At 51.0% G+C, this 27967-nt stretch overlaps 1 protein-coding gene across 14 annotated transcripts in view; it reads right to left on the bottom strand.

Annotated features, from left to right (window-relative positions):
- ATP2B2 (ATPase plasma membrane Ca2+ transporting 2) overlaps positions 1-27967 on the bottom strand; it is a 381370-nt gene that overhangs the window by 121257 nt on the left and 232146 nt on the right. For all 14 annotated transcript variants that reach the window (XM_003894106.5, XM_031663131.1, XM_009200225.4 and 11 more), the window contains one exon: positions 8890-9407. In XM_003894106.5, the coding sequence (XP_003894155.1) occupies positions 8890-9088 (199 nt within the window). In that variant the 5' untranslated portion in view covers positions 9089-9407. The remainder of the gene's footprint in view (positions 1-8889; positions 9408-27967) is intronic.

Below are 27967 nucleotides of genomic sequence, written 5' to 3'. Positions count from 1 at the left end.
GCTGGAGTTCTCTGTGCTTTGCGATCTGTCCTAGGTTCCCACAGTGAATTCCTCACTGTTCCTTGTATACATCCTGGTTGTCATCACAGGGCCTTTGCTCACGCCCCGTTAACTGCGTGTGCTTCCCTCCCTATCTCTGCACGCTCAACTCTGCTCTGTCCTTCCAGGCTTCACTCAGAGGAAGCTATTCCTGATTTTGTCCCCAGTCAGGCGGGGATCACTCCTCCTTCGTCAACCTTTAGAACATTTCCTCTTGCAGTAGTTATTTTTGTCAATAGAAAGCAGCAGACCGAGGAGGTCATGTGTGCACATTTGGGAGCCAGACAGTGTAGGCACCAATCCTGGCTAGGTCACTTGTTAGGGGTGGTGCTCTGAGCCTCAATTTCCTCATCTGTAAGCTGGGATGACGACAGTTCCTGTTTCACAGGGGTGATGTGAAGATTATAGGAGAAAATGCCATGAAGCCTCAGCAGGGAGCCTGGCTGCTGTTAGTGCTCAATATGTGTTAATTACTCTCTAGTATCATAGCTATAACTAGCATCATGGCTAGTAACTAGTATTATAGCTAGACTGGGAGAGTCTTAAGGTGGGAGCAGTTTACAATCCACCTTTCCACCTCCCTTTCCTGGGAATCTACAGGGAGCTTTGGGGAGTAAGGGGATCTGGAAGGGGTTCCTCCTTCCTCCTCCCGGCTACACCAAGGCCTTGGCTTCCTGCTGCTGGCTGCCATCTTTCCAATTGATTCTTGCCTGCCTCTGTGCCCTTGGAGTTGTTTCCTGTCTTTCTTTCTTTTTTTTTTTTTTTTTTTTTTGAGACAGTCTCACTCTGTCACTCAGGCTGGTTTCGGCTCACTGCAACCTCTGCCTCCTGGGTTCAAGTGATTCTTGTGCCTCAGCCTCCCAAGTAGCTGGGACTACAGGCAAGCGCCACCACACCCAGCTCATTTTTGTACTTTTAGTAGAGATGGGGTTTCACCATGTTGGCAAGGCTGGTCTCCAACTCCTGACCCAAAGTGATCCACCTGTCTTGGCCTCCCAAAATGCTGGGATTACTGGTGTGAGCCACTGCACCCGGCATTTCCTGTCTGACATCCTCTGCCCCCTTGAACCAAGAGACGATATCTTTGAAGGCTGGCCCTGTCCCCATCTGCCCACCTGTCCTGTATGTGGCCACATCACACAGACACTGGCTCCTGAGAAAGCATATGAAAGAGATCTGGGTCTCTTTCCAGAAGAGTACATGTGGCCCAAGCCTGCACATACTAGGTGCACAACATATGTTTGTTCAATAAATAAATGTTTGTCCACCTCCACCACTGCTTGGCATGTTAGAAGCACGGGGAAGCAATGGAGATGTTTCAGCAGTTCTAGGAGGTGTTATTATCATATCATTTACAGGTGGGGGAATTGAGGCTCAGAGTGAGGGAATGACTTAAGGACTTAGATGGTGAAGCTGAGACTCAAAGTCAATGGTCTCTATATTCCTCCCCTTTTCTGAGCATATAGTAGGCACTTAGTGATTAGTGCATATTGGTTCTGCAAAACAATAATGCCTTGATAGTAAGAATCAGGGCCCCCTTTCTCTCCAAGCCTTGTTTCCTACTCAAGGGGCTGCTGTGAGGATCCCAGAGAACAACGTGTTGGGAAGGCCTGGCTCTTTGCTCACAGTAAATGAGAGCCAGGGTAGTTTTGGGACTCAGGCCTCTGCATGGTGGGTCTGCCTCATGCTCTGCCTAAAGTGAGACCCGTGGAAATGCTGCCTTTACAACCCATCTCTTCCACCACCTCTCTGGGTACCTGACTACGGGAAGCACCTAGTGGGCCAAGCAGCATTGCTCATGGGACATGAAGACTCCCTAGTCTTACTGGAATCACCTGGAAGCCTTTCAGTCAGCTGCTGGGCAGGATCTTTCTCTATTGGTCCTGTGCTCTCCCTGCCACCCCATGGCCTGCAGAATTATTTGCCTAGCAGACTCTACCACCCCAGCCTATGACCATCGATAGCATGCATTGATTGACATGTGGGTTATTTTATTGATGATTCAGAAGGATATGCAGGCAGCATTCTGGAAAGCATCCACACATGATTCATCAGAACTTCACATTAAACTGTGCTTTTGAAGGATTTTTTTCCCCCATGGTAGTGGTGATGGGGGAGGGGAGGTGTATAAGCATTGCAAATCAAATACGGGACTGACATTTTTTTTTTTTAACCAAGACTCATATGCATTGCTCAAGCCCATTGATCTACCAAACAAGCTGCTTTTCTCTTCTTCACTATTTAAAACCCAAAGTCTCCCCTGAAGCCACACAGAGAGTTCCCAGCAGAGAATAATAACAGTAATGCTGAAATAACACCTACCATGTGCCAGGCACTAAGTGCTTTACACATATTACTTTAATGCTTACAGCGACCCTATGAAAGAGGCACTGCTATGATCTCATGTTACAGATAAAGAAACTGAGGCACAGTTAGATAACTGGTCCAACGTCCCACAGCTGGATAAGAAGTGGCGCCAGGATTTGCACCATGATACCAAGTTGGCCTCTTCCCCACTGGGACACTAGTCACAGACCCAGTCAGCCTGGACAGTCCCAGCTCATGCCTAGCACCCTAGTGTAATTACTAATGGTGCCGTGGTTTGGCTGGTAGAATCTTTAACCATGTTATATTTCAGGTAGTTCTGAATCCTACCTTCTCTCCTCAGCTGTCTCCTCAGTTCTGTTTTCTCCCCATCTAGGCCATGCTCTCCTCAAGAGTAGGGAACGTTTCTGCTCTTCCTGCCCAGCCCACAGTAGGGACCTTCCATGCTGAAGTGGGTCCACAGCCTCTCCTCCATTTTCCTTCTCCCTTCCAATCTCCTTGGGGTGTTGGTGGACTGACCCTCGAGCTCTGGTTGAGCATGTGACCAGGTCTGACCTATCAGCCTACTTCATCTTTAAGCTGCAGTGATTGGCTCAGGAGTGGCCACGTGACTATAAGTGGCCCAATGAGAGCATAGTCTGGGATTTTAAAGTGGGCTGGGCGTACGAGAAAAGGCCAGGCTGCCCTGTTGGCTGGGAAGGGAGGATGTTAACCTGAAACTGCTGGAGCCGCCGTGTGCTGCGACCTGCCGGAAAATGAAGCCAATACAGAGGATAGCAGAAGTGAAAGTAGGAGAGGGAAGGATAGAGTCCTCTTGACAGCATTTGAGGCTCTGGAGCCAGCCGTGCCGGAGGCCAGACCTATCCCTGGAGTTTTCAGTTGCACAAACCAGAAAACTCCTTTTGTGCATAAGCCAGTTCGAGATGGGTTTCTGTCGGATGGAGCCCTCGTGGATAAAAATGCTCAGCAAATACTGGGCCTAGATTCATCTGTAGAAAACTTTCAAAGCACTTTCAACTCACTGTCTGCAAAAGGCAGAGAGTGGAAGTAGTACAGTTCCCATTTCACAGATGAGAAAACTGAGGTTGTGGGAGACTAAGTATCTTGCCTGAGGTTTCCCACATACTTGGTGACACAGGCGAGGCTGGGGCACCTCACCAGTCGTCATGTCTTTCCCTCCACCCCTGCATTTATTTGAGAAGGCAGCTGTGTTTCCTCAGCCTCTTGCATACTCAGGAGTTTTTCCTCCTCTAGGCCTCATACCTGACAGAGTCCTGGGCCTTAGAAGGGAGCATGGGCCGCTTCCCATGAAAGCCCTGGTGCGGGGCTGCAAGGCTTTCCCACTCATCTCTGGCCAGGCAGTGAATTCCCCATGCGGACTCCGTGTCTGGGCAGCTCCCATGCATGACCCTGCCCAGGCTTCCGCCGTGTCTGTGGCTGCCCTGGCTTCCCTGTTGACCTCTCGGGGTCTCAGTGATCCTTGGGTTAACGGAACACAGAACTAGAACGTGGTAACAACACACGAAGACCCCTGGCCCTGCCTCCACATCCTCCTGCTACTCAGCTAGCGGCAGCCCCATGGACGTTCTCGTTCAATATCATATTCATATGCAGCACAAAGCACCCGCCATCTCCCATGATCTGCTCTCTTGTTTTGCCTCGGCCCTGCTCTCTCCTCCACTTGGGCAGGCTGTGGGATTCATACAAAATTAACCGGAGGTTCCGTTTCACAGCACTCTGCAGTATCCAGTTCCCACTCCACCCTGCTGCCGCCCCATCTTTGTCCCCCTTATCAACCCCGCCAGGAAACATGCTACGTGGCAAACACCCAACAGCAACCTATCATCGTCACCCTTTCTGACAACCCGAGGTGGGTGCAGGTGTCAGGAAGTGAGCAATGAGGGATGTGTGTGCACTGGCTCAGGGCAGCGCAACGCTGGGCTCGGGGAACTGGAGCCATCTGCTCCATGGGTGACACAGGGTGTCCTGTGGCTGTCCCCAAGCCTGCAGCCTTCTGTCCCATGAAAGGAGGGGCACTGGGACATCCTCTGCCTCTTCTTTCTTCCTCCTTTTCTTCTTTCCATGAATATTTCTTGAGCTCCCAGGCAATGCATCAAGTGTTAGAGACATGGTGGAGAATGACACAGAGCTCCTGCCTCTAGGCCTCCCGGACCACCTGGCATTAGCCACCCATCTTTCCACCTCCTCTGATGGCATGTTAACTCTGCATTGGACACAGCCACTGTCTTATCTGACTGCCTAATTCTTTCAAGGGGATGGGGCCCATGCATGCTGTTTTTAAAAGAAACACTGGAGTATATTAACAATGATAATAAACACCACTCTGTTGGTGTCTAGGGTCTGCCTTGCACAGTGGCTTATCTAATTTAATCCTCACACTATTTGCATGAGGTGGGTACTGTTATTACCCTCACTTCACAAATAAGTCAATTGAGGTTCAGAGGTTAAATTGAACTCTCCCAGTGTCTCTTGAAGAGAAAGACACTCAGGAATGGAACTCAGATTTCTGGGATTTTAATGTCCTTGGCTGGAACAGTGTGGAAAGGAAGGGAACAGTAGAGGTAAGAAGATAAAGGCGTTAATCAGAATGGAAGAGAACCAACAGTGGACGAGGAAAGAAGTGGAGCTTAGATGCGAGTAGAGGCTGTCCTTGGCCTCACAGCCTCATGGGGGGGCCAGTTTACCCAACAGGTGTCACCAAAGTTGGGTCTCCAGGTGGGACATCCAGTACTGCCGGGCTGTGGGAGCTAAGCCACACCCTGAGCTGGTTGCCAGTGGTGCCCTGGGTGAGCACTGATTCCCTGTGGCCTCAAACCCCATTTGTCACTTTCAGAGATCTTTTTGCCTAAAATTAGCTGGACTTGAATGTGTGGCCTGGAGCGTTTCCTGCAGTGTGACTCAGAGGCCAGCTCCCTGCTCACGTCAGCAGATTAGGGGTAGGGGGTGTTGGGAATGGTCAACCTGAGTCCCTGGGTCTGGAGCTGGCACAGCCCAGACCACAGAGCTTTTAAACTGGGGCTGGGGCGGTGCCAAGGATTTCTCTAAATCAGAAGATGGCCAAGCAGGATGGGACAGATGCTCCATATGAGGCAGTAAAGGAAGTGTCCCTTGGCCCCACACTATTCAGGCCTTGTTCTACAGTGGACGCCAGACGACTGTTCCCAGGTGACCGTGCTTGGCTCAGGTCTGAGCATGGGGCTGAGTTCAAAGCTTGCTCTGACATGAACTGTGGCAGTGACCTCGAGCCTTCATATCCCCCTCCATAAAACGGGGTAACAGCACCTGTTTCTAGGAACACGTGTCATAGAGATGAATAACAGCCTTGTACAAAATGTTTCTCAGGTGCGGACATTGGCCACCATTCCACCCTTTCTGGAGAACGTGCCTGCTTTTTCCCGAGTGATGATACTCATCATGAAAACAATGACAAGAGCTGACATTTACTGAGCACTTTGATGCTGGGCACTTGACTTGATTTTATTCAGTATTCACAGCCTATTTGATTGGTGGGGAAATGGAGGTGTTTAGTCACTGGGGCTCAATCCTACCACACAGAACTACCTGTGTGTCGGGACTGTTCTAAGCTACTTCATTTTGTCCTCCCCCAGCCCTGTGAAGTAGTCACTATTACTGTCCCTGAGTTACAGATGAGGAAATGGGGGCACAAAGAGTTTGAGTAACTTAAGAGTCCCACAGCAGGCAAATGGCAAAGCTGAGATTTGAACCCGGGATGCCCAAGTTTGGGTCTGTGGCATTATGCTCTTCTGCCCCTCCCCAAATTTCTTCCAGTCCTGTACCTCCCAGGCCCTTGGGAGATGCTTCTAGGGACCAATGTGGCAGGAGATCCAGGGAATGCTATGATGGGCTTTTCTTCTTCTCAGAGATCTTGCCCATCAGAGATCTCATTTGGTTCTCATGAATGATCAGGAGACCAAGGCTCAGAGAGGTCAGACGAAAAGGCCCAAAGGCACATGGCTGGCAGGCGGCACAGCAATAGAGATGTCATTATTGTTTCCATTTTACAGATGAGAAAACAGAGTTCTTTACTTTTCACTTAAAGCCTCACTTCTTGCAGCATACCAGTTATTCTGTGGAATTCCCTCTAAGAAACGCTGCTGTAGGCCATTCTACACGCTTTCCCTTCTCTTTCCTCCATAACCAAGTCCAAACACCTCCCACTCCACGAAGCCTTCCCTGACCTTCACTGCCCAGCAGCCTCACCAGTGGTGAGTCCTGGAGTCCTTGCTGCACTTGGTCTTGATTATCTGCAGTTTGGGCTGCTTAGCTGTCTGAGAGCTCCCCCACCTTAGGCTGGGACTTAGTAGCTGTGTCTCAGGGTTTTACTGGGTCCTCTTCTGTGCCAGGCACCAGGTTGGGCACGGGGTGTACAGAGAGAGCAAATAGGGTTCTTGCCTCAGCTAGGCAATGCTCCCTCTAGCAGTACAGAGTAGGCTCCCAGGAACCAGCCAGAAATGGCCCTGTAAGGGTGCTGGAACTTGGCCATGTGCTGCTCAGCTTCCCAGCTCTGGGGAGCCTTTCTGGTGGGAGGGGTAGGTGGTGTTCTTAACTAGGGTCCACAACACTGCTTTGTGGGGGTCTGGAAACCCACAAATAGTGTGAGCCACACCTGTTGCATATGGTTGGCTGATTTTCCAAGAGAGGGGCCACAGTGCCCATCAGCTTCTCCCCAGGGACTGGGGCTGAGAGACATGTAAGAATTCCTGATTCAAGGCAACCTCCCAGTCCCCAATCAACAGGCAAAGGCCACTTGAACAACCCTGCCTGCCAGCAGTCCTCATGTACCAACCTGATGGTAGAGGGGAGCACGGACCATTCTGCCAGGAATAAGTGACCACAAGAGGCTGGGACCCAGAAGTCTCCAAGCAAAGCCTATGCCCATCTTAGGGCCACAAGCAGCTGTTTTTAAGCCCCGTGCTAGAACCATACTATGAGGAAAGGTTACTTTTTCTATTCCCACCCTCCCCGCCAAAACAAAACAAATAGCACCCAGTGAGAAAAGGTGTTTCTAAACTTCTGCCTGGGCCCAGGCCGTGGGTAAAATGTCAGTGAGAATAGTCAATATGGGAAGAAGAACCAGTTTTATCTTCTTTCTGACCCAGGAGAGCAGACAAAGAGAGACACAGACAGCTGGGAGTTGCTGAGTGTAGTGGAGTGTAGGCACACATGACCCCTGGACTGCCAGGCAAGCCCTGGTGGGACCCAGCAGCCTCTGCCGGAAATGCTTCCAGGGCTAGAGTCCAGCAGGGCCCAGGGCTCAGAGGACTGGACAGAGGAGACAGGCTCCTCTTCTGTCAAAGAGGATAACAGTTCCGATGCTGCCTGCCTCCCAGGTGGTGGTCGATATCTGGGGAAGGACCTGACATCCACTTCTTAGAATAATTATGGCTGCCACTTTGAGCACCTACTGTACGCTCAGCCATGCACTAGGCATTGTCAGGTAGGCATTGGTCCATTTTCCAGGAGAAGAAAACTGAGGCTCAGTGCAGTTTTGCACAAACTTGCAGGGTTGGGAGTGTCAGTGCAGAGCCTCACACGCATGCCTGTAGGGTTAATGTAGGGAATGCTTCCTTTCCATAGTGAGCTGAGGGTAACTTGTGGCAGGTAACCCAAACCATGAGCTCTGGTGCCCAAGTTGGGCTGACTTCTCTTGTCTCTGTTTTGGGGCAGAGGACCTAGCTTTGGTCCCTTCCAGAAGAGCCCCCAGGAGCTGAAACACACTCTCTCTAAAGATCCCAGGCCTGCTCAAGTTGGCAGTTGCAAGAAAGCCCCACTGCACCCTCAGGGCAGGACACACAACGCCATCTGTCACCCTTCCCATCACAGCCATCTTCCTACTGCTTTGTCTGCCCAGCAACTCTAGAGCCATGATGCCCCAGAGCCCCAGCGATCCCCAACCAGAGTCTGGATTTGAGAGACAGACTTGATTCTAGCCCAGTGTCAGGGGATTGACTGCAAGTTGGTGGTGCTACAGTTCCACACTCAAGCCCACACTAGGGAATTTCTGGGGCCTGGGGAAGGAAGGACCAGGCCTGCATGCTTGGAACCCCAAATCCAACCACTGTGGGATAACTGGGGAAAGCAGAAGCCCCTCCTGGGCTTGGATGCAGGTTCCATGTTGGTTCTACCCAGTGGCCCTTCTGCCTCTGCCTCAGAGACTGGTGCCTCCCATATTAACAGAATGTTGAACTCGTCACTCTGCAGCTGTGGGGCCCCTTGTCTCCAGAACACAGTCTTGACCCAGCTCTCTTCCTGCTGTTCTCTCTGAGGGTGGCTTGGGTCACACCCAACCAGTGATGAAGCCCTGTTCCTCAGCCTATTCAGAGGGGCTGACACTCAGCTAGAATGCACTACAATGGCCATTCTGGCATTTCAGTCTTTTTCTGACACATCCCTGCTGTTATGTATTATGAATATGGCCCCTGTGGCCAATTCAGATGGTGGCTACCTAGGCTGCAGCCCTAGGTTCAAGTCTCAAACACTTACCTTCAACAGGTGAGGTTTTGAGGCGCCGGCAGATGGCTTCGGTGTCCCCATAAGTCTCCTTGATCTTGACCACAGCCTCAGTGCCCCGCAGCTCCATGAGGGAGCGGAGCTCCTCCATTGTGCACCCAAACTCACCCCCATGGCTCGACTCATTTCTTTGGTTTTTGGAGTAAAAGTCGCTGTTGGTCATGTCACCCATGTTTGCTGCGGTCCCTGCTCAGGCTGGGCCCGAGGGTCAGCGCTGGACAAGAGGCTGCTGGGTGATGGCTGCTTGTGGCTGTCCTCAGCACACCCTCACTGGTCAGCTGTGGCACCAGGTGGCCGACTCCGGGTCCCAGGGGGTGGAGGTGGCCGAGGCGGGCTGGTGACAGTGGTGATGAGCTCCAAGGGGTGTCTCCCGGTGTGGGACGAGGTCCAGGGGCCAGAGGGGCTCAGGGCTGTAGACCCAGGAGTCTCCATTCATTAGGGCCCATGCTGCTCCCTGGAGCTGGCATCTACATGGTCAGGGGTGGTGGCTCCTGTGGGATAAGTACAGAGTGAGTGACAAAGGCCAGGCACTGGAGGCCACATGGGCTAGGTGCTCAGGAAAGCCCCAGGCACACACACAGCAACCCAAACAACACTGACTACACACACGCACCGTAACACACCAGCTCACACTGTAAATCTAATGGTACTAGCGCCAACCCAGGCACTCCACGATATGCCACCCTCAAGGCATAGCCCCATAACACACTCTAACTCCCTATTTGTGAACTGTGCTGTGGAACACACTGGCTTCACAGCACACACCCTGTGTGTACACACATCCCCCAACACATGCCTTCTGGCATGTCCTTGTGCCCTGCACCACTGCCACACACACATCAACACCCAGGCCTCATGCACCAGCTTTGAGCCATACAACTTAACCTCCCCACCCTTTTCCCTCAAGAATTGCTGTGCTCACAGGCCCTCTGAGCACACCCAGACTCCATTTCCCTCTTTCTCTCACTATCCTCAACATGTTTACACATGCTCCATGTCCACACAATCTGGGATACACTCCCCCAAATACACAGTTCCCAGGTTCCCCGCCACCCCACAAATCCTCCCCCCACCCATGCCACCTGTGTCCACCAATATACTCTTCTCCCACATATCTCCCCACTCAGGTCTCACAGGCATGGGGATGGGAGAAAGCCCTCCACCTGCACCCACAGGCCCCCACTGTATTAATCGAGGCCCTCAGCCTGGCCGGAGAAGCCAGCTCATGCATATTCACAAGAATTCATTGAGCCCAGAGCTTGGTCCCAGTATGAGTTCAGGTCCATGGAGCCCTCACCTGGCGCGGGGAGGAGGTCCCTATAGACCAGCACCACGGACAGCGGCCGCCTGTCCCTCTCTGGAGCCCAGGAGGAGGTGGGAGCTCCGGCTTCTCCCTGCCCGCCCGGCCACCCTTGCAGGATTGCGGCATCTGTGGGGCTGCCAGGAGAGAATCCAATCCGCCCCGACACCCAACACCGGAGGCCGAGGCCCCAGCAAGCGTTGGGTGACAAAGGGCCCCAGCTGAGCTCGGCTGGGCCTGGCACAGGGACCAGCCCCGCCCAGCAGTCATGGACAGCTGGCCATCCTGGGCCCAGGACAGTGAGGGGAAGGGGTAAGGGAAGGAAGGCAGGACTGACCCCCTCCCAAGCTCCAACTCCTCCCCTGCCTTATCTCTATCTTAATCCTTCATCTTTCACACATTTTAGAGCTTGAGGCATTCTAGGGCTAAGTCACTTTCCCAGCGAGGAACTTGAAGCTCAGAGTCAGAGAGGGAAAAGCACTCTTCCAGAGCCACACGGAGTGAGAGTGCTGAGGAGCGCGGAAGGAAATGGTCTCCCGGCTCACAGCCCCGGGCTCCTCCCCTTCCCCTAGGGGGTGCTCCCACATTTGTCTCCCAAGAGCCCTGGTGGGAGGGAGGACTGTGCCAGGCAGTTGCTAAGAACACAGTATACTGGCATCGGAGCGATTTGGGTTCAAATCCTGGCTGTGGGACCCTGGGCAATTTCCTTCAGTTTTTGGAGTCCTGGTTCACTCATCCGTAAATTGCGGACAAAACACTCACTCTTCCTTACCCCCACCCCTGACTACTTCCCAATTTACTGAGAACTAATTATAAACCATATTCAAATCCAGTGTGCTTCTGGATTTGAGGCTTCCCAGTCTTGGGTCACGGGGTGCTGGAGCCACAGGAGAAACCTTAAATGTCTTACACAAGGGACACTTTTACTCAGGGATGTAGTAGGAAGATTGTTTTTACACTGGGACCAACAGGTCTCTTACAGAATAGAACATAAAATGGATATGATGCCTCAAGAAGAGACACAGAGACACAAGACACCGAAGAAACTGCATGCTTGGTGCTCCCACCTACAATACTCAAGAGAGGCCATGTTCCTTGGCCATGGATGGAACACACACCATCCATAGAATCCATGAGTTTTGACCCCAACAATATATTCCTCAGAGGAGCAGGAGAGGTAGGGACCAAGAATGTGAATAAAAAAACCAATACTCCCCTGCCATTTCTTAAGCATCTACTATGTACCAGGCACTGTGGGATGAGTTCTGTATCATCCATCCAAGGTAAATTCTATGAGAGTTGACTAGAAAAACACTTGACTCCTTGTAGCTACCTAGTAAACAAATGTTAATGAATAAATGAATGAATGAAAAGCAAACAAGACACTATCTCATTCTCTACAACCCTGTGAAGTGGATGCTATAATTATCTCCATTTTATAGACCAAGAGAATGAGGTTCAGAGGGGTGAAGTCACTTGTCCAAGGTCACACAGTGGGGAGGTGCCAGGGAGTGGAAGATCTTTTCAACCTTAGACCTTGGACTCTTGTCTACCACCCCATAAGAAGGGCCTGGTAGGGGCTTGGTCTAGGATGCTGAACCTCTCTGGGGAGAGTGTTGGCATTTGGGATTTGGGCCGAATGCTCTCCTCCCCCTGGTACAAGCTAGTACAGAGCCTCAACACGGCTCCCTCCCCAGTCTAGGGCCAGCCATAGGAGGCAAGGAGAGACCTCTGAGAACATGTGGGACCTTGTTCAGGGTTGGATGAGGCACTAGGTCCGTGCAGGGACTGGGCGGGAGCTTTTTCATTAAGCAGTGCTCTTCCTGCTGCCTGCTCAGTGTAAATGTGTTTGGTGTATGTTCAGGAAACTGCGTAGAGAAAATCCAAATGGCAGGAGTAAGACAAGGATAAAGTGAGGCAAATGGGCTACAGTTGGGGCAGAAGGAAGGAAGGAAATGAGGTCAGAGGTCCTTTAGGCCAGTGCAGTGGCTGGGGCTTCTAGGAGAGGTGGGTCTCAGATGCTGGGGGAAGGTTGAACCCCGCTGGAGGGGCAAGTGCCGGGGAGGTGATTTGACTAAGAACTTTCCAGAACAGGCTTTGCTTACTCAGGGACAAGAATTGAGATGAGGAGATGCAGAGATGCAGACCTTCTGTCCAGAAGGAATTTGGGACTGACCTGGAGCCCCAGGAGGCCTCAGTTCTTGGCGCTTAAGCAACAAGCCTGGATTGGGTGACGGCAAAGCTGGTGAACATTTACCACCCCACACCTGCACTAAACTTACTGGCAGTAGAAATCACCCGTGATTCTGAGCTAGTCGCCTGGCTTCTGTGTCTTAGCTTCAGCGTCTATAATTTGGGGCTACTGATATTTGATAACATTGCCTGACGGGCACATGATAAGCATTTATTGAGCGCTTATTAGGTGCCAAGCACTCTCAGTGCTTTACAGAAACATCTATCTCAGAGACGGTGCAAGGCGTTATATGTAGGGCTCTGGAAACCACTAATTCTGAGTTCAAATTCTGACTCCTTCATCTCCCAGCTGAATGGGAAGGAAATTAACTTTGATTTAATTATCTTACAAAAAGCAGAGGGGAATAGGAGTATCTACCTCATAGATGTTATGAGGCTTAAATGAGTTATTTCACTTAAAATACTTAGAACCAAGTCCAGAACATAGTAAGCACTCAAATGATTGTGATTATTATTGTCAATCCATAAAACCACTTTATGAGATCTTATTATCTCTAGAACATATGAGGAAACTGAGGCCAAGAGAGATGAAGTAAATTGCTCAAGATCACATGATTAGTGAGTGGTGGATCTGGGATTTGAACCTAGGCAGTCTGGGTCGAGAGACACACTCCTAATCAGGATGCTTTTCTGCTTCCCCTGGTGAATCTCCCTTATGAGGTTCTTATGACACTTAAACGAAGTGCTATATGTGAATGAAAGTACTCTGCAATCCACAAGGGACTTTCTAAACCCGAGGTGCTGTTTTCTATCTGTGTCCGTGCTACCTGCGGCGTGGCTTACAGGCACTGATAATTACATCTCTGACAGTACAAGCAAGCTATGAGAATCGTTAGCAGCAATTATATCTGTGATCACAACAGTAGGCATGAGTTAATGGGCTACTGTTGATTTTAATGACTACTGTGATAAGATGAAAAATGATCTTCAACCATCTATCTACCCACTCACCCATCCATCCACCCACCCACCCATCCACCTGCCCACTCGCCCACCCTTCCATTCATTCATCCATCCATCCACCCATCTACCCACACATCCACTCATCCATCCATCCATCCACCTGCTCACTCACCCACCCTTCCATCCATTCATCCACCCACTCACCACCCAATGACCCATCTACCCATCCACTCATCCATCCATCCATCCATCCACCCATCCATCCATCCATCCACTTACCCATCCAACCATCCATTCAATGATTGTTTTGGGTACTACACAGTGCCAGGCACTGAACAATCCAGAGAGGATCCCTGTCCGCTATGAGCTCACAGTAAGAAGAGAGACAACTAAATTAGTGATTTCTATGACTTGAAGGGTTTGCCATCATGGGGACCTGCAGGTGCTGTGGACGCACAAAGCAGGAAGACTTGACCTGGCCCAGGCTAACCAGGAATGCTTTTCCTCTCAGCTCCAAGTAGGAATTTTTTTTCTTCAGGTAAAGAAGGACTTAATGAAAAGATAAAACATGAAGAAACTGAAATACACAACTGTCAGTAAAAGGTGCAGAAGGAACACAGTGTGAGCCAGTATAGAGGGATATAACTCTAGGATAACAAAATCAATAAAAAATCAGAACTCCATCCTTAAGGTGACTGATCTCATACTTCCTTCTCTACCTCTTATGATGTGGCTTGTTCCCTATCCTTGCTACATCTCATGGGTACAAACATGAGGTCATCCCTTATCTGGGCATTTCGTTTTTTCATTCCAAGCTGTAGAGCCCACTTTGGTGCTTGCTCTGACAGCGAGATTTGCTGGAAAAGTGTGAAGTCCACCAGCACAAAAGCTACTTGTATGATATGATACAAATGATCTTTTCACAGATGGACAGAACTGAGTACCCTATACTTTGCATAGAATCCCTCAGATGCCTGACTTCCGCAGATGTGCCATGTGTCTGTTCAGAACACTTCACTAACTGGGCCTTTGCCTCCCTAACAGCTGCTGTCCTGTTCAGCTTCAGTGTCCCTTCCTTGGAAGCCTTTCCTGACCACCTAGACTGCATAAATGCTCCTGACCTCCAGGTGCCCCCTGGACTGTAGTACACTTCACACTGTATTGCTTGAGCCTGCTTAACTGTTTTCTTTCCACAGGATTCTGAGAGCATCACGTGGGCAATTGCCATGTCTCTTCTGTACCTAGTGCAGTGTCTGGCATCCAGAAGGCACTCAATAAATATTTGGTGTTGAGTCTACTGTCTGTGGAAGGTGTGACTTTAGATAGGTCCTCAGACCTTAGTTTTCTCATCTGTAAGATGGGCTACTGATTCATGCCCTGCCTACCTTAAGAGTTTTCTGGGGGGTCAGGAAAGATAACAAAATCAGCAGTAATAGTTTTTCTTTGAGATGCATCCGCTGCCCTCCACTGCCCAGTTTCCCCTCTTTGTAACGCGGCATCAGTGTGAGGGTGAAGCTGAGACAGGTAGCTGTGCCCTCAGCCACAACCCCACCAGATTCTCAGGTTCTTGCTCCCTCATCCAAATATCATGTGACCTACCACTCTTGGGTTGAGAGACTAAATGAACTGTGTGACCTTGGAGAAGTCATCTAACTTTGCTAGGCTTCCACTGTAAAGTGGGGATGACCCTGTTTGTTTGACAGGCAAATGACTCAGTGAGAGCCAGCTCCTGGTCCAAAGCAGACAATGAAACACTGGCTTCCCTGCTCCCCTCCCCCTAGTTATTAGCAAATGTTCCTCTCTTATGGTTGCAATAAGGTTCACTTGCAGTCAGCTCTCAACACTGCACAGGTGAGCACACCTGCCCTAAGCAATGGGCACACAGGCCTGGGCAGCACATACAACCAGACCTGGCCTAGAGAGGTTGAGCAACACACTGGGGGCCATACAGCCAACTGAGACCAAAGGCCAGTGAGAATCTCCTCCTTGTTTTCCCAGCTCCAACGGTGTGACACTGACCAAGCCCCTTTCTTCTCTGGGCATCAGTTTCCCCATGTGGGAAGTGAAGGGATTGGATTAGCACTCTCTGGAGTCCCTTCAGGCTCTGATGTGCCAAGCCCTTCAGAATCCAGGAGAACATTCTGACAATATTGGATTTATGCATTTCAGTTGCATCTTATTAGCATTTAAATGACTCTGTATTGTTACATTTCAATGACTCAAGAATAGGTTAGGGGTGCCTTAATAAAAAGTCTTTGCCAGAAGGGAGGCTGAGAGAGGAAGGAGCAATTTTTGTGTGTGCGTGGAGTTAATTTAACAAAGAAGGAATCTATCTTTCGAAGGAAGAATAAAAAACAAACAAAACAAATCCCCAAACCAACAGCTTTTCAAATCCTAACTGAAGGATGGTAGCTGGGACAATCATACATGAATTATGTGCTAAAAATAACTTCTGGATGCCAAATTTTTCTGTTTTAAGACATGCTGAATTTAATTGCTACCTTAATGTGTATTTTTAAGGTCACTTTTCCTTTGAACCATCAATGACTGATGTGGGGCACAAGTCCAGTTTGAAGATCCCCAGTGATGGAAGCCTAGCTCTGCCAGTTACTAGTTATGTGACTCGGGCAGGGCTCTTCACCCTCCGTGCCTTGGTTTAGCCTCCCCAACATGGAGACAACCCTACAGTCTACCTCACAGGGTTTTGTAAGGATTAATTGAGATAGAGCTAGCACAGTTTCTGACAATGAGGAAACACTTGTTAAATGGTGACTGTCCTACGATAATTTAACTTACTCCCTGCCTCCAATTGCTCCCAGACCAGCGTGTACCCCATAGTGCCATATTTCAAAGGGAACTCAGCTCTGACTTTCCCATGCCCACCAGGCTCCTTGTCACCTCTCAGGTGGCTGGGGAGGCCTCCAGTTTGTTGGTACAGCAAACAAGGGTAGTTTCCCTTCTGTTCTGGTCTTGATGAACTACTTATAATTCCCATGAGGTAGGATATTTGCTTTCCTCTTCTGGCTGCAAATTCTGGCCTTTCTGTGGGGGCCCCATTGCCCCAGTGATGGGGAACTCTCTTCCTCTGTGCTGAGCCCAAGGAAACAGGTGAACTAAATGTTAGCAAATGTTCCTCCCTCATGGTTGCAATAAGGTTCACTTGTAGTCAGCTCATTGCAAGGGAGGGCCAACAGCCCCTCCCTTGTCTTCACCCAGAGAACCTTAGCCATTCTCTTAGATATCCCTCTCTGGGGGAGGCAATTTCCTCTGCATGTGTGCGTAAGGTGGGAGAGCCTGATGGTGAGTGTGGATGTAGGCGGGCATGCCAATGCGAGTGTGCTAGATCAGTGTGTCTGTAGGTTGTGTGTGAGTGCGGGGTGAGCGTGGGTGTGTTAGACCAGTGCGGGTGTGCAAGGCTTGTGTGACTGTGCAGGTTGAGTATGGGTATGTGGGGTGTGTGAGCATACAAGCCATATGTGGGTGCAGGGCTAGTGTGAGTGTGCAGGGCTAGTATAGATGTGCAAGGTGAGTGTGGGTGTGCAGCATCAGTGGGAGTGCATTATGGTGGTTTTCTTACTATGAGTGGGACAGGGTCTGGGGGCACACCTGTGTCAGAAGACGTGTGCAAATGCTGGTCCTAGAGTAGGCCAGCAAGTGACTGTGCTTTGTGTGTAGGAGAGAGGGTCCCTATGATGTACCAGTGGACATGTGGTTGGTGTGAGTGACCCCAAAGGACAAGGTGTGCCACACAGGTCTACTGGAGCATGTCAGCACGAGTGTGTGTGTGTGTGTGTGTGTGTGTGTGTGTGAGAGAGAGAGAGCAAGCCCAAGATATCTGTGCCACACCTGTCTCTGAGTGTGCAAGTCCCACGATGTATGAGTGCGTGTGTGCATGTGCTCAAAGCTGAAGAAGACAATTTCACAAATTCTCACAGTCGAGGAGAGAGAACAGGGAAAGAGGAAGGGAACTGAAAATGAATACCTCGGAAGCAAATTTAGTGCTATTTTTAGACAACTCCTATTCTGTTAACCAGAAAAGGAAAATCTAAAAAAAAATCCCACAGAAACCGCCTTGCATCAGCCTTGAAAGCACAGGTGGCAGAAGTAGGCCTAAGGGACAGGCAGCGACAGGGATCCAGGGCTTCTTGTGGAGCTTCTCACCCTCATGCCTGGCCTGAGGAAGGGGAGGTCTAGCCCTTACCTTCCCACCAGGGTCAACTCCCTCCACTGTCCTCTGTTCTCAGAGGAGCTGCCAATGTTAGATGGCAGGAAAAACCTTCCATTTCTGCTCATCCATCCATCCATCCATCCATCCATCCATCCATCCATTCGTTCATCCGTCCATCTGTCTGCTTGACCATTAGCTGTCTGTCCATCTGTCAATCCATCAATCTTTCCATCCATCTGCTCATTCACCTACCCAATAAAACTAATGAACTGCATCTCAGGTCCTGCCCTGGGAACTGGGATTATGAGGAGAGCAAGAAAGATGCTCAGATCCTCCTTCCTGCTGTTTAAGGTCTGCTCACTCTGCCACACAGAGCCCCCAAATAACCTCAACCCCATGGTCAGGATGTGCAGGCTGGGTCAAGGGATTTATGCCAACTTTTGGTTCAGGTTACTCCTGGGCATCAGATCCACTCAATTTTGATCTTGGCGTGATGACTATGATTAACAGCAATTGCTTAGCAAGTGCCTTCCGTGGCTGTGTGGTGTTGCTCTCCCCACCTCACAGGCAAGGAAACTGGGGCTCAGAGAGGCCACAGTGGCCACGGCCATATGGGTAGGACTTGGCATAGTTTCAATATGTCTGCTCCATCCAAAGCCTCTGCCTTTCCTTTGTCCTTCACCAACTTGTCCTTCACCAACTCGCACTATGGCCCTTCCTGCCTCAGTCTCCTCTTCGGTAACGCAAGGGTGCAATCTGGACAGAAGCTCAGTGTTGAAAGGCTATTTTAGCCCCATCCTTGAGCATCCTTGCTTCTTGGGTCACACACAGTTCCCAGGGCTTCCCTGCTGCTGCCTTCTCTCTAGCAGAAATGGACATCCCAGTTGCAGATCAAGTCGTGCTTGGCTGGAGGCCGAAGGAAGGAGAAATGCCCTAGAATCAGGGAGGCATGAGCTGACCAGAATTCACCTTCTGCCTGTGACATCCACTGCCCACCCTTGGGCTTCTGACTGCAGTGTCTGTCTTCCAAAATTTGTACCCTTTATGTGCTCCATGTTTAGAAATAATTTCCTTAAAAAAAATTTATTGGGTTTCTAATGAAGCTAAAACACTAGCAGATGGAGGCAAGACAACCTGTCTGAGGCAGAAAAGTGTTGGGGAAGCTTCACTTTGGGCTGCAAGAGAGGGAACATGCAGTGGGAAGGCTGGGGATGGTGGCCCTGCCTGGGATGGGCCAGCGGCTCTGGACATTGCACTCTGGTTTCAGCTAAATGCCTCGGCCACATCCCAGCATCCTCTCTCACACTGCTCAACTCTTTCCCTACAGCTGCATTGAACTTCTTGAGGTCTTCTTTGCAGCACTGGCTGCCTCCAGCCTCCAGGTCCTAACTGGCCTAACTGGCCAACATGACACTGTCCTCTTCTGCCCTCATCCCCCTCATTCTCTCCTACTGTCTGCTCCATCCCTGTGGATTACAAGCCAAGGCTTGGAAGAAGAACAAAAAATGATAACAGCAACATCAACATCATTCCTGCTATGTGCTCAGCACTGCTTTATGCACTTAGCTTGTTTAATCCTTCACAACAATGCTTTGCACTGGTACTCCAGCCCTACCATTTATACAGGAGAAGACAGACTGAGTGTGCAGTGATTGGTGTAAGGTCTTATGGTTAAGGGGTGGCAGGGTCAGCCCTCTCTCACACACAGGCACTCTTAACAGCAACCTAGGCTCACACCCTTCTATCCAGTGGACCGATTTCCTTGCTGTTTTTTCTTTCTGGTTTCTACAGTTCACACAGGGTTCTTCTGCGGTCAGTGTTCTGACCACACACAACAGGTCACTGGCAGGTTGGTGAGGCCTCAGGCTTCACCTCTGACCGTGGAGGGCTGGGGCCCAGGGAGCTGTCTCTGGGAATGAAGTGCTGATGGATGGATGGAGGTGGGTGCTGGGGAGGGATTGGATAGCTGAGGTCAGGGAACCTGATAACCACAGGCCCCTCTCTCCCCAGCAGGTTGACCAACCTAGGCTGGGAGTGAGAGCTGTCCATGTGGTCCTGGTGCTGAAAGACAGTACCGCTGGGGAGGACAAAGCTGTCAGTGGGGAACTGGCTCCACTGGGAGCTGTCCTCGAGGGCACAGTGCTGATTAGGGAGGTGGAGGTGGGCGTTAGGGACAACATGTGAAGGAGCTGTCCACATGCTGAGGTGCTGACACAGAGTAGAATATTATTAAGCGCCCCTAGGAACTCTCCAGGACAGCAACGCTGATCAATGAAGAGTGGGGTTGGGAAAGCCAAGGCAAAGGTGCAAACGCCTCCCAACACCTAGGGTGCTGGGTGTGGGTGCTGGGGAAGGCACTGGGCCTTTTCCATGAGTTCTGTGAGTAAGATGGCGAGCTGACCCCATATTTTAGTGCTGATGCTCAAAGCCTGTTTTTTAGGCTTTGAGGGGGCAGGCCTGAGCTAACAAAATGATACTGTGTGAAAGGTGACTCAGGGTCACTGAAGTGCATGCACTGAGGACCCATCTCAGTCCATCAGTGCCATCTGCCACTGATGCCAGAAATTCCACCATTAGTGATTCATTCTTTTGCACCGTGCGTGGTCCTTTCCCTATGGTTTCTGCCAGACCTGGGAGCATATTTAAGTGGTAGCATCTCAGTCTGACTGAGCTTAGTAAATTATTTCCTCCATGGGGTGAGGGAGGAAAAACTCACCCACAGAGGTCCCAGGGGATGTGTCTAAGTTGGGAGATTGCTTTTGAACAGTTGAGTGAGTTCTTTGGGTCCAGATCAGAAAAACAGGAAGCTAAGGCTTGGGGGAAAGTCTTTCTGTGTTCCAAGAATGCAGATGCTAGGAAATCTAGCTATATTGAGAAAGAGAGATTAAAACAGTAGAAAGTAGGACTCTTGGATTCAAAGGAGTGAGGAAATGAGAATGATGCAGGTACCAGCAGGGATTTGCGTATGTGCATGGGTGGAAGTGTCTTTTAGCTTCTATTTCTCACTACTGTGGCCAGACACTGTTCTACTTCTTCTAGGCTAAAGCAGAGGTACCCCTGGTTTGGTGACTGTGCACTCATCTTCCACACTTGAGCCCGGTTATCTCCACCCAGAGTCGCCTTGGCAGAAAGCCAGAGATCTCTGTGAGGCTACTGACTTGGCCTCAGATCTGAAGGAGGAAAATCAAAAGGCCAGGAAGCCAGAGGAGCAGCTGAGGGCACGTGGGGATAAGCAGAGGTTTGCACTTGGGTCTGCATCCTCCCTCATGGTAAAGGTGTTCTCTCCTTCCTCTCCTGATAAAATCTTCTCTGGGTGGAGCTCAAGGACCCCAGAACAGGGCTTCTCAAAGTGGTTCCCCAAGGGCTACCTATGTTGGCATCACTTGAGGGCTGGTTAAAATACAGGTCTGCAGCCCCCATCCTGCAGAGATGAATGAGCGGATGGTTGGGGCTGTGAATTTTAAATGAGAAGAACTCTTGTCCTCGTGCTTTGGGGCTCCTGTTCCACCTTCTCTAGGCTTCCTTCCTCTTGTAGCCCACACTTTCATGGTTTTGGGTTCTAAAGTCCTGCCTTGCTTTTGTGACTCAGTCTGTGGCTCAAAATAATCTCCAACTCCCTGGCCCTAACCACCCAAATGCCACCTCTTGGTAGGCCAGACCCTTGGGTGGCTTCTGGTGAGGAACCCCACTGGCAAACTCCAGGGCCCTTTTCAGTCTTCACATCCCTGCCCACAGCTGATGACACCTCCCTTCCTTCTTCCCACTCTCCTGTGCTTCTCTAACCATGTCTGCCCAGGACTCTATGGCTTCTCTGTTTTGGGGTAACTGTAGGTTTCCCCATGGTCCTGCCCTCTTAATGCCTTGCCTCTCCTTGGGCAATGCCACCCATCTGGCATCAACTTTCACCCTAACAAGGGTGGTTCCCAGACTGACCTTTCCACCATGGCCTTTCTCCCAAACTCCAGAACCGACCTTTCTGTGGCTGCCAAATGCCCCCTCCAAAGGTCCTCCAGGCCCTCAGGCTCTCCTAAATCTCCTCATTCTTTTGTGACCCCTGTGTTGCTTAGGGTATCCACAGCACTCTCTGGGCCACCCTTGACTCTAATCCTTCCCTCATGTCCAGCCCAGTGACCAGACCCAGGAAGCATCAGCATAAAGGCTCAGCCTAACTCCTTTTCCTCACCTCCCCAGGCTCCCGACTCTGGTTTAGGCTCCTCATCCACAGCCCCTCAGCCCCCGGCTCTCTAGCCTTACACCCTCCTTCACTGACCCCAGAGTGAAGCTGACAGTGACTGCCATTTACAAGTGGCTTCTGCATGTCAGAGGCTGTGTGGGGCTCTGCTCATACCTTATCCCTCAACAACCCCATGAGGTAGGTATTATTATGCATATTTTACAGATGAGGAGACTGAGGCTCAGAGAGGTAAAATAACATTACACTCAAGCTCACACAGCTAATGGGGAGTGACAGATATGGGAGTAGAACTGGGTTTGTCTGACTCTGAAGCCAACACATTATGCTGCCTTTTGGATTTGAGCATGCCTGTCTGTGGATTAAAATTTTTCACTGGCTACCAGTGCCTATTTAAGAGAACATATTCATGACTACAGCTTCTCATATCCCACCTGACTGGCTCTGAACTGGCCTCTCTGGGGTCTGAGCTGGCCTCCATGAGGTCTGAGTTCGTGTATCTGGAGTCTGGTCTAAGTAAACACCCAGTGTTGGGTCCTACTGAGGGACCTTATGGTCCTTGCCATTTTCTGAACAACTCATGCAAGTTCCTGCCTTCCAACTTTTGCATATATGTTCCCTGGATCCAGAATGGTCTACCACCCGCTTTTCCATTAATCCAAACCTCACTCTTCAAGATCTAGTCCTCATGCCAACTTCTCTCTGAAGTTATCTCCAATTCCCCCGCTCCAAATTCCAACTCTCTTTCCTCTGCCAGCCTGTCATGTGTGGTTCACTCCTAACTCCATACCTTGACCCTCCATCTGCTGCCTTGGGGTGGGTTTTGCCAGCTTGCCTCCCCAACTAGGCCCTGAGCTCCCCAGGAACAGAGCTTCCCTAGTCCCCAGCACAGAACGGGCCTCCACCAACTCTGGTGCCATGACTGAGAAAGCAGTTGGACTATGGAATGACACTGGAAGCGAGGAATCTTAGGGTGACACCTGCCTTTCAAAGCAGACACTGGCCAACCAGATGGTAGGAATAACTTATGCCAAATGCATCCTTGCTGAGGGCCAGACACGTGCCCCACTTTACAGGCATCAAACCAGCAAATCCACCCCTGGACCCCAGGAAGGAGCTTCTATTGGTATCCCCTTTCACAGATGAGCAAATGGAGGCTTTGCAAGGTTAAAGAGGTTGCGCGGGGTCACATAATTGTTGGATTGGAGCCCAGGAAGGCTGCTTTCAGAGCCCCTGCTCTGGATCACAGTGTTACACAGTGGCCCCTCAGGCAGTGGAACACACTGGTGCATGTGGGTCAAGAGTGGGGAGATGTCCTAGTCCTCTGGGCTACCCTGGCCAGGCCCATGTCTCTGCCACATCCAGTGCTGGGTCCCACTGAGGATCCTTATGGTCCAGCCTTTGTTCTTTTCTCCTTTGCCTATTCTCCATTTGTCCCTGAAACCTGGAGGTCAGGGCCAGGACACTCTGAATCTGCCAGGAAGCAGCCCTTGGGCCCAGTCCCAGGGACCAGGTGGGGTGTGTGGGGGCACATGCCACTGCCTACCTCAAACTCATCCTCTGCGTCGGCTGTCCTGGCCCCACAGTTGCCCCACTGGCAGCCCTAAGCCCCAGACCCCAGACCCTGGAATCCCATGCCCTGTGCGCATGCTGATTAGTGACCATCCTGGCTGAAGTGTGACCATGGGGGGCCCGACTAGCTCTGCAGCTCTTCCCCTGACTTGGCATGGCTGTCCCTGGCCACTGCAGAGACGAGCAGAATCCACCCGGCACCTTGAACAGATGGTGCCACTTCTAAAAATAACACCGCACCACACTCCCCAGCGCAGCCGAGTCCTCGCGACAGAAGGGGGTGCGGGTGGGGGTGGGGGCTGCTAGCTGTGCTCACCAGCCATCTGCGCGGGGACAGATGCGAATGCAGCCTCCCGGGGGATGCAGGCCCAGGGGACCCTAGCCTTGCTGAAGCTGCACAGAGCCAAGGACTTGATGCTGAGGCTCCAAGCCCCCCAAATAAAAGCAAGCCCGGACACTGCGGGGTACAGCTTGGCTCCCTCCATTCCCACAGTCTATGGCCCCCACAGCAGCCCTATCTCCACATCATGGCATGACCAAGATCGCTATCTGGAATGCCCTCTCCTCTCTTCTCTGCCTGTTACCACTTTCTCCATCTCAGGGTCCCTAGATCTACAACCCCCAGGGCCATCTCCTCCTGGGAATTTCCTCCATCCCCAGAAGCCTCTACCTTCTATGGAAACCACTTAAGTCAGCTCTCTGGCCTTAGTTGTCATTTCTCTGAAATGGGGACAATCACAGCCCCTCCCTCCTAGGGTTTTTGGGAGGAAAATGTGAGTTAATGCAGGGCACAGGGCTCAGCCCAGAGCTTGGCCAGCGAGAGAAACTAGAAAATGGGATGACAGTGATTTCTAGATGGGGAAATGGAGTCCCTGAGTTGGAAGGCTCTGGCACAAGGCCACGGAGCAGGTGCTGGCAGAGCTGGGCTCAGGCCCAAGGCCAGTCAGAGGCCTCACCTCCCTAAGCCTGCTACCCACCTCTACTCCAGGGATGGATGCTCCAGGAATATGTCCCACCTTCATCCTTGGGCCACATTTTCCCTGAGTGCCAGGCCCTTCTCTAATCTTGGGCTGGCCTGGGGAGGCCTAAGGGATCCCTTGAAGATACTCTGTCCTCACGACTTGCCAAGAACCAGCCCCAAGCCTCCTCTCCCCTGAGCCCTGGTGCGACTCCTTCAGCTTCTAAAGCAGGTTCAAGTCCTGCCCAGATCCCTCAGCCAGAATGTTTAAGAGCTCAAGTGCCAAAGTGCTTTCAAAGCTCTAGGAGACCCCAAACCTCAGACTCTGCAAGAATTCATGTCCAGCAGCCTCTCCTTGCCCCTAGCAATGGCCCTGCCAAGCTCTGCTCCCTTCTGCTTTCTCAGTCTTGCAGTTGCCTCCTTTTTCTGAAGTCCTGGGTCTGATGACATGTAACTTGGCAGAGAAGGGGTGGGAGATGCTGTTTGCTTCCCTCTTTCCCAGTGGGGCACAGCCCCAGCTCCTCCAGCAACATCCTTCTGCATTTCAAAATTCCCCTGAATCCCAGGCCTTGTGTCATGCTGCCTCTAGGATCTGTCCTCTGTGAGACATGATCTAGGAGAGTTTAGGTTTTGGGTTTAAGATGTGGGGTTGGAACCTAGGTTCAAATCTCCAAGTCAAAGGATCTTTCTCCAGCCTACCATACTTACTCCCTGCCCCTGTAGATATTTTAGTCCTGAGACCTCCTGCTTTGTAACATTCAAATCATGTCTTCACTACTTCTGACTCTTTGTTACAAGGGACCGACAAGGTCGGAGCTGCCACCTCTGTTTCTCTCTCCAGGTTTGGGCCTGCTACGAAATGGGTGCTAGGTTGGGGGACATGTGCAGGTATATGCATCTCTAGTGGCTGACCCAGATCCTGATGGCACCAGGCCTACATTGAGTTGGTCCTTAACCACCAGGTCCTTTACTGTGATGGTACCCTCGGAAGAAGAGGTCACTTCTAGAACAGAGGCCACCAAAAGGGAACAGTGTTTACAAAGCTCAGAAGAGGCCCTGACTCCCCAAACCTGCTTGAATCCAGAGACCAGGAGGGACCTTAAAGGTCAACATCCCTGTGATGCCTAAGCCCTTTACAGCATCTCTGTTAAGTCCTGCTTGTGTTTGCATGCCCCCCTTGACAGGGAGTTCACTCTCTCTGTCCATGACAGTCTGTGTCAATGCTGGTGGTCACAAAGCTTTTTAGGTTGAACTGAGATTTTCTTCTTACTAACATTTTTTGTTGTTTTACATTTACTGAGTGTTTTATGACCTACTATCAGGGCAGCACAGAATAACCCTGCTCCCTCTTGTTCACTGACGTTCACGTCTGCGTGCGCATGCATAGATGCGTGTCTGTGCAGGCCAGGGTGTGTGTGGTTGTGTATAAGCTAGCCTGCACACGCCTGAGTGGGGTGGGTGTTGAGGTGTGTAGAAAGTGTGTGCATTTCAGAAATAAGACTCTGTCTAGACTATGTGTGTGTGGTGGGGTGTGAGGAAGCAATTAGGGTGAACAGTTTTACTACCTGGAGTGGGGGTCTTAGAGTCTCAGTTTGGAAGGTGGATGGGTAGCAAAAAAGGGGGCACCCGTGAAGACTCCAGAAGAGAATAAAAGGCTAACCTATAGCAGAAACCTCATCACTGACTCTGGAGCTGTCTGCAGGGTGGCCCCTGAACTCCCAAACCATGCCAACAGATGACTTTAGCTTTCAGGAAAATCTGCCATTCAGGTTTACCCTGAACCCAATGACAGCAACAACAAAATGGAATTATATGAGTGTTCAAAAGATGCTTTTCAGTTTTAAGCTCAAAAGGATCCATTGACCATTTCCATTTCACATGTAAGAAAACTAAGGCTAGAGAGATCAGGGGCCTGCACTGGGTCCCAGAGATAGTGATATCTCCAGGGGATGACTGTGCAGCTCACAGTCATGCACCGAGCATGCAGCCCCACGACTGGTTACCCCCACCGTGGGTGGGTGGGCATCGGGCAAGCCTAGTAATGAGGTCTGCCATTAGCTGTTCCTACTCCACCTTCTTCCCTCTTTGGCCTCACTTTCCCCATCTGAAAACTAAAGAGGTTGGGCTAGATGGCTTCTAAGAGACTTTTACATGCTGATTTGTGATAAGTCTTTGACACTGAATTGGAGCCCAGGGGAGGGGGCCTCTCTGGTCATGACACCCTCAACCTCTACTTTGATGGGCATGTCTGTGTCCTTGAATCAGACAGAGTAATATTCTGGCCACTGAAACATCTATGTGGGGACATTTTCTTGTTTCAATAATAAAAAACCAACTCAGAGCTGCCTTGTGGACCACTGGTTATGCCTTAGCACAGGCTATTCCCTGCCTTCTGCTTCTCTGTTTGGTGGACTCCTATTGACCCTTCAGAGCCCTGCTCCAGGGACCCCTTCCTGAGTAAATCCTATGCTAACCCCACTCTCCAGGCAGTCAGCTGATCCCTCCATGGGGCGTGATCATTCATGCCCTTTAGGGTTCAACCATCCTTGAGTTCCCAGCACACCTGGCAGACACAGTTGACACATGACAAAAGCTAGCTGACTGAGTACGTGGAAAAGTGGCCGTGGAAACCTGTGGCTGGACCCCAGAAACTGGGAAAGAACAAGATTTCCTGGGTCAGGACTCATCCACTCCTTCCACACTTATGTTTGAATACAAAGGCAGAGAACATGCATTGGGCACCTGCTGTGTACCCAGCCCCAGCCTCCAGGTAGGATAGAAGCTGTTACTGAACCGGAGGAAACGAGGTGACATTTTTGGCAGGGAGATGGCCAACGTTGTAACGGCGTTGGAGTAGCAGCGGCAGTCACAGAGATGAGCATCAAAGTTTTATAACCACCCCCTGCTGCTCCTCGTCTCCACCTTTTCCCCGGGGAGCATCTCAATAATCCTGCTCTCCCCTGGTCCCAGGAAGGTACCCTTATTAAGCTGAGGTTCAGGGAGGTGGGATGACTGGCCAAGGTCACACAGCCAGGGAATGGCCTGACCAGGATTTGCATTAGAACCTGCGTCCCAAGGCTGTGCACATGACCTCGGCACTCAATAGACTCCCGGATCTGGAAGGAGCACTAACGGGGCTGCCCTTCGGTGGAGATGCCAGGGAAGTGGGAGGCGGGGTTCTGGGGGAGACAGAAACACAGGGCCACCCTACTTCCCTCCTCTCCGCCAGTGTCCACGTGGGCTGTGGGACAGACAGGAGGACGCTTTCAGGGTACCTCCAGCTCAGCATCCACTAAGGGAACCCCTGGTGGGAGGCTTCTCTCTTAAGGGGCTGACAGGTGCAAGGCCAGGGCCCTTAGTGGGGCACAGTCCAGGGGCCATGGCTGGCCCAGCGGGCTGGGTGTGAGGGGTGGGAAGCAGATGGCAGCCCCTTGCTGTTTGGAAGAAGTCAAGGATGAAATTCTGGCACCATCAGCCTGGCCGCATCACCTGCTGTTAGGAACGGCCCCGGGCCAGAGGGCTGGCGGCCACCCAATGTTGATTTGCTGACGCATGGCAGGCCCCAGGGAGGAGCGGCCACCAGCCCAGCCCTCTCCTGCAGCACCGTTATCTTGTTATAAATAATTACTGTTATTTGAGGGAATTCATCACAGTACAGCCTCCTTTGTCTCACCTGTAACCCTGGAAAGTGGGAGCAAGGTTCCC

Source organism: Papio anubis, chromosome 2 (assembly GCF_008728515.1).
Source record: "Papio anubis isolate 15944 chromosome 2, Panubis1.0, whole genome shotgun sequence".
Lineage (NCBI taxonomy): Eukaryota > Metazoa > Chordata > Mammalia > Primates > Cercopithecidae > Papio > Papio anubis.
The sequence above is the reverse complement of the archived record's forward strand: the minus strand, read 5'-3'. Positions and strand labels throughout refer to the sequence as shown.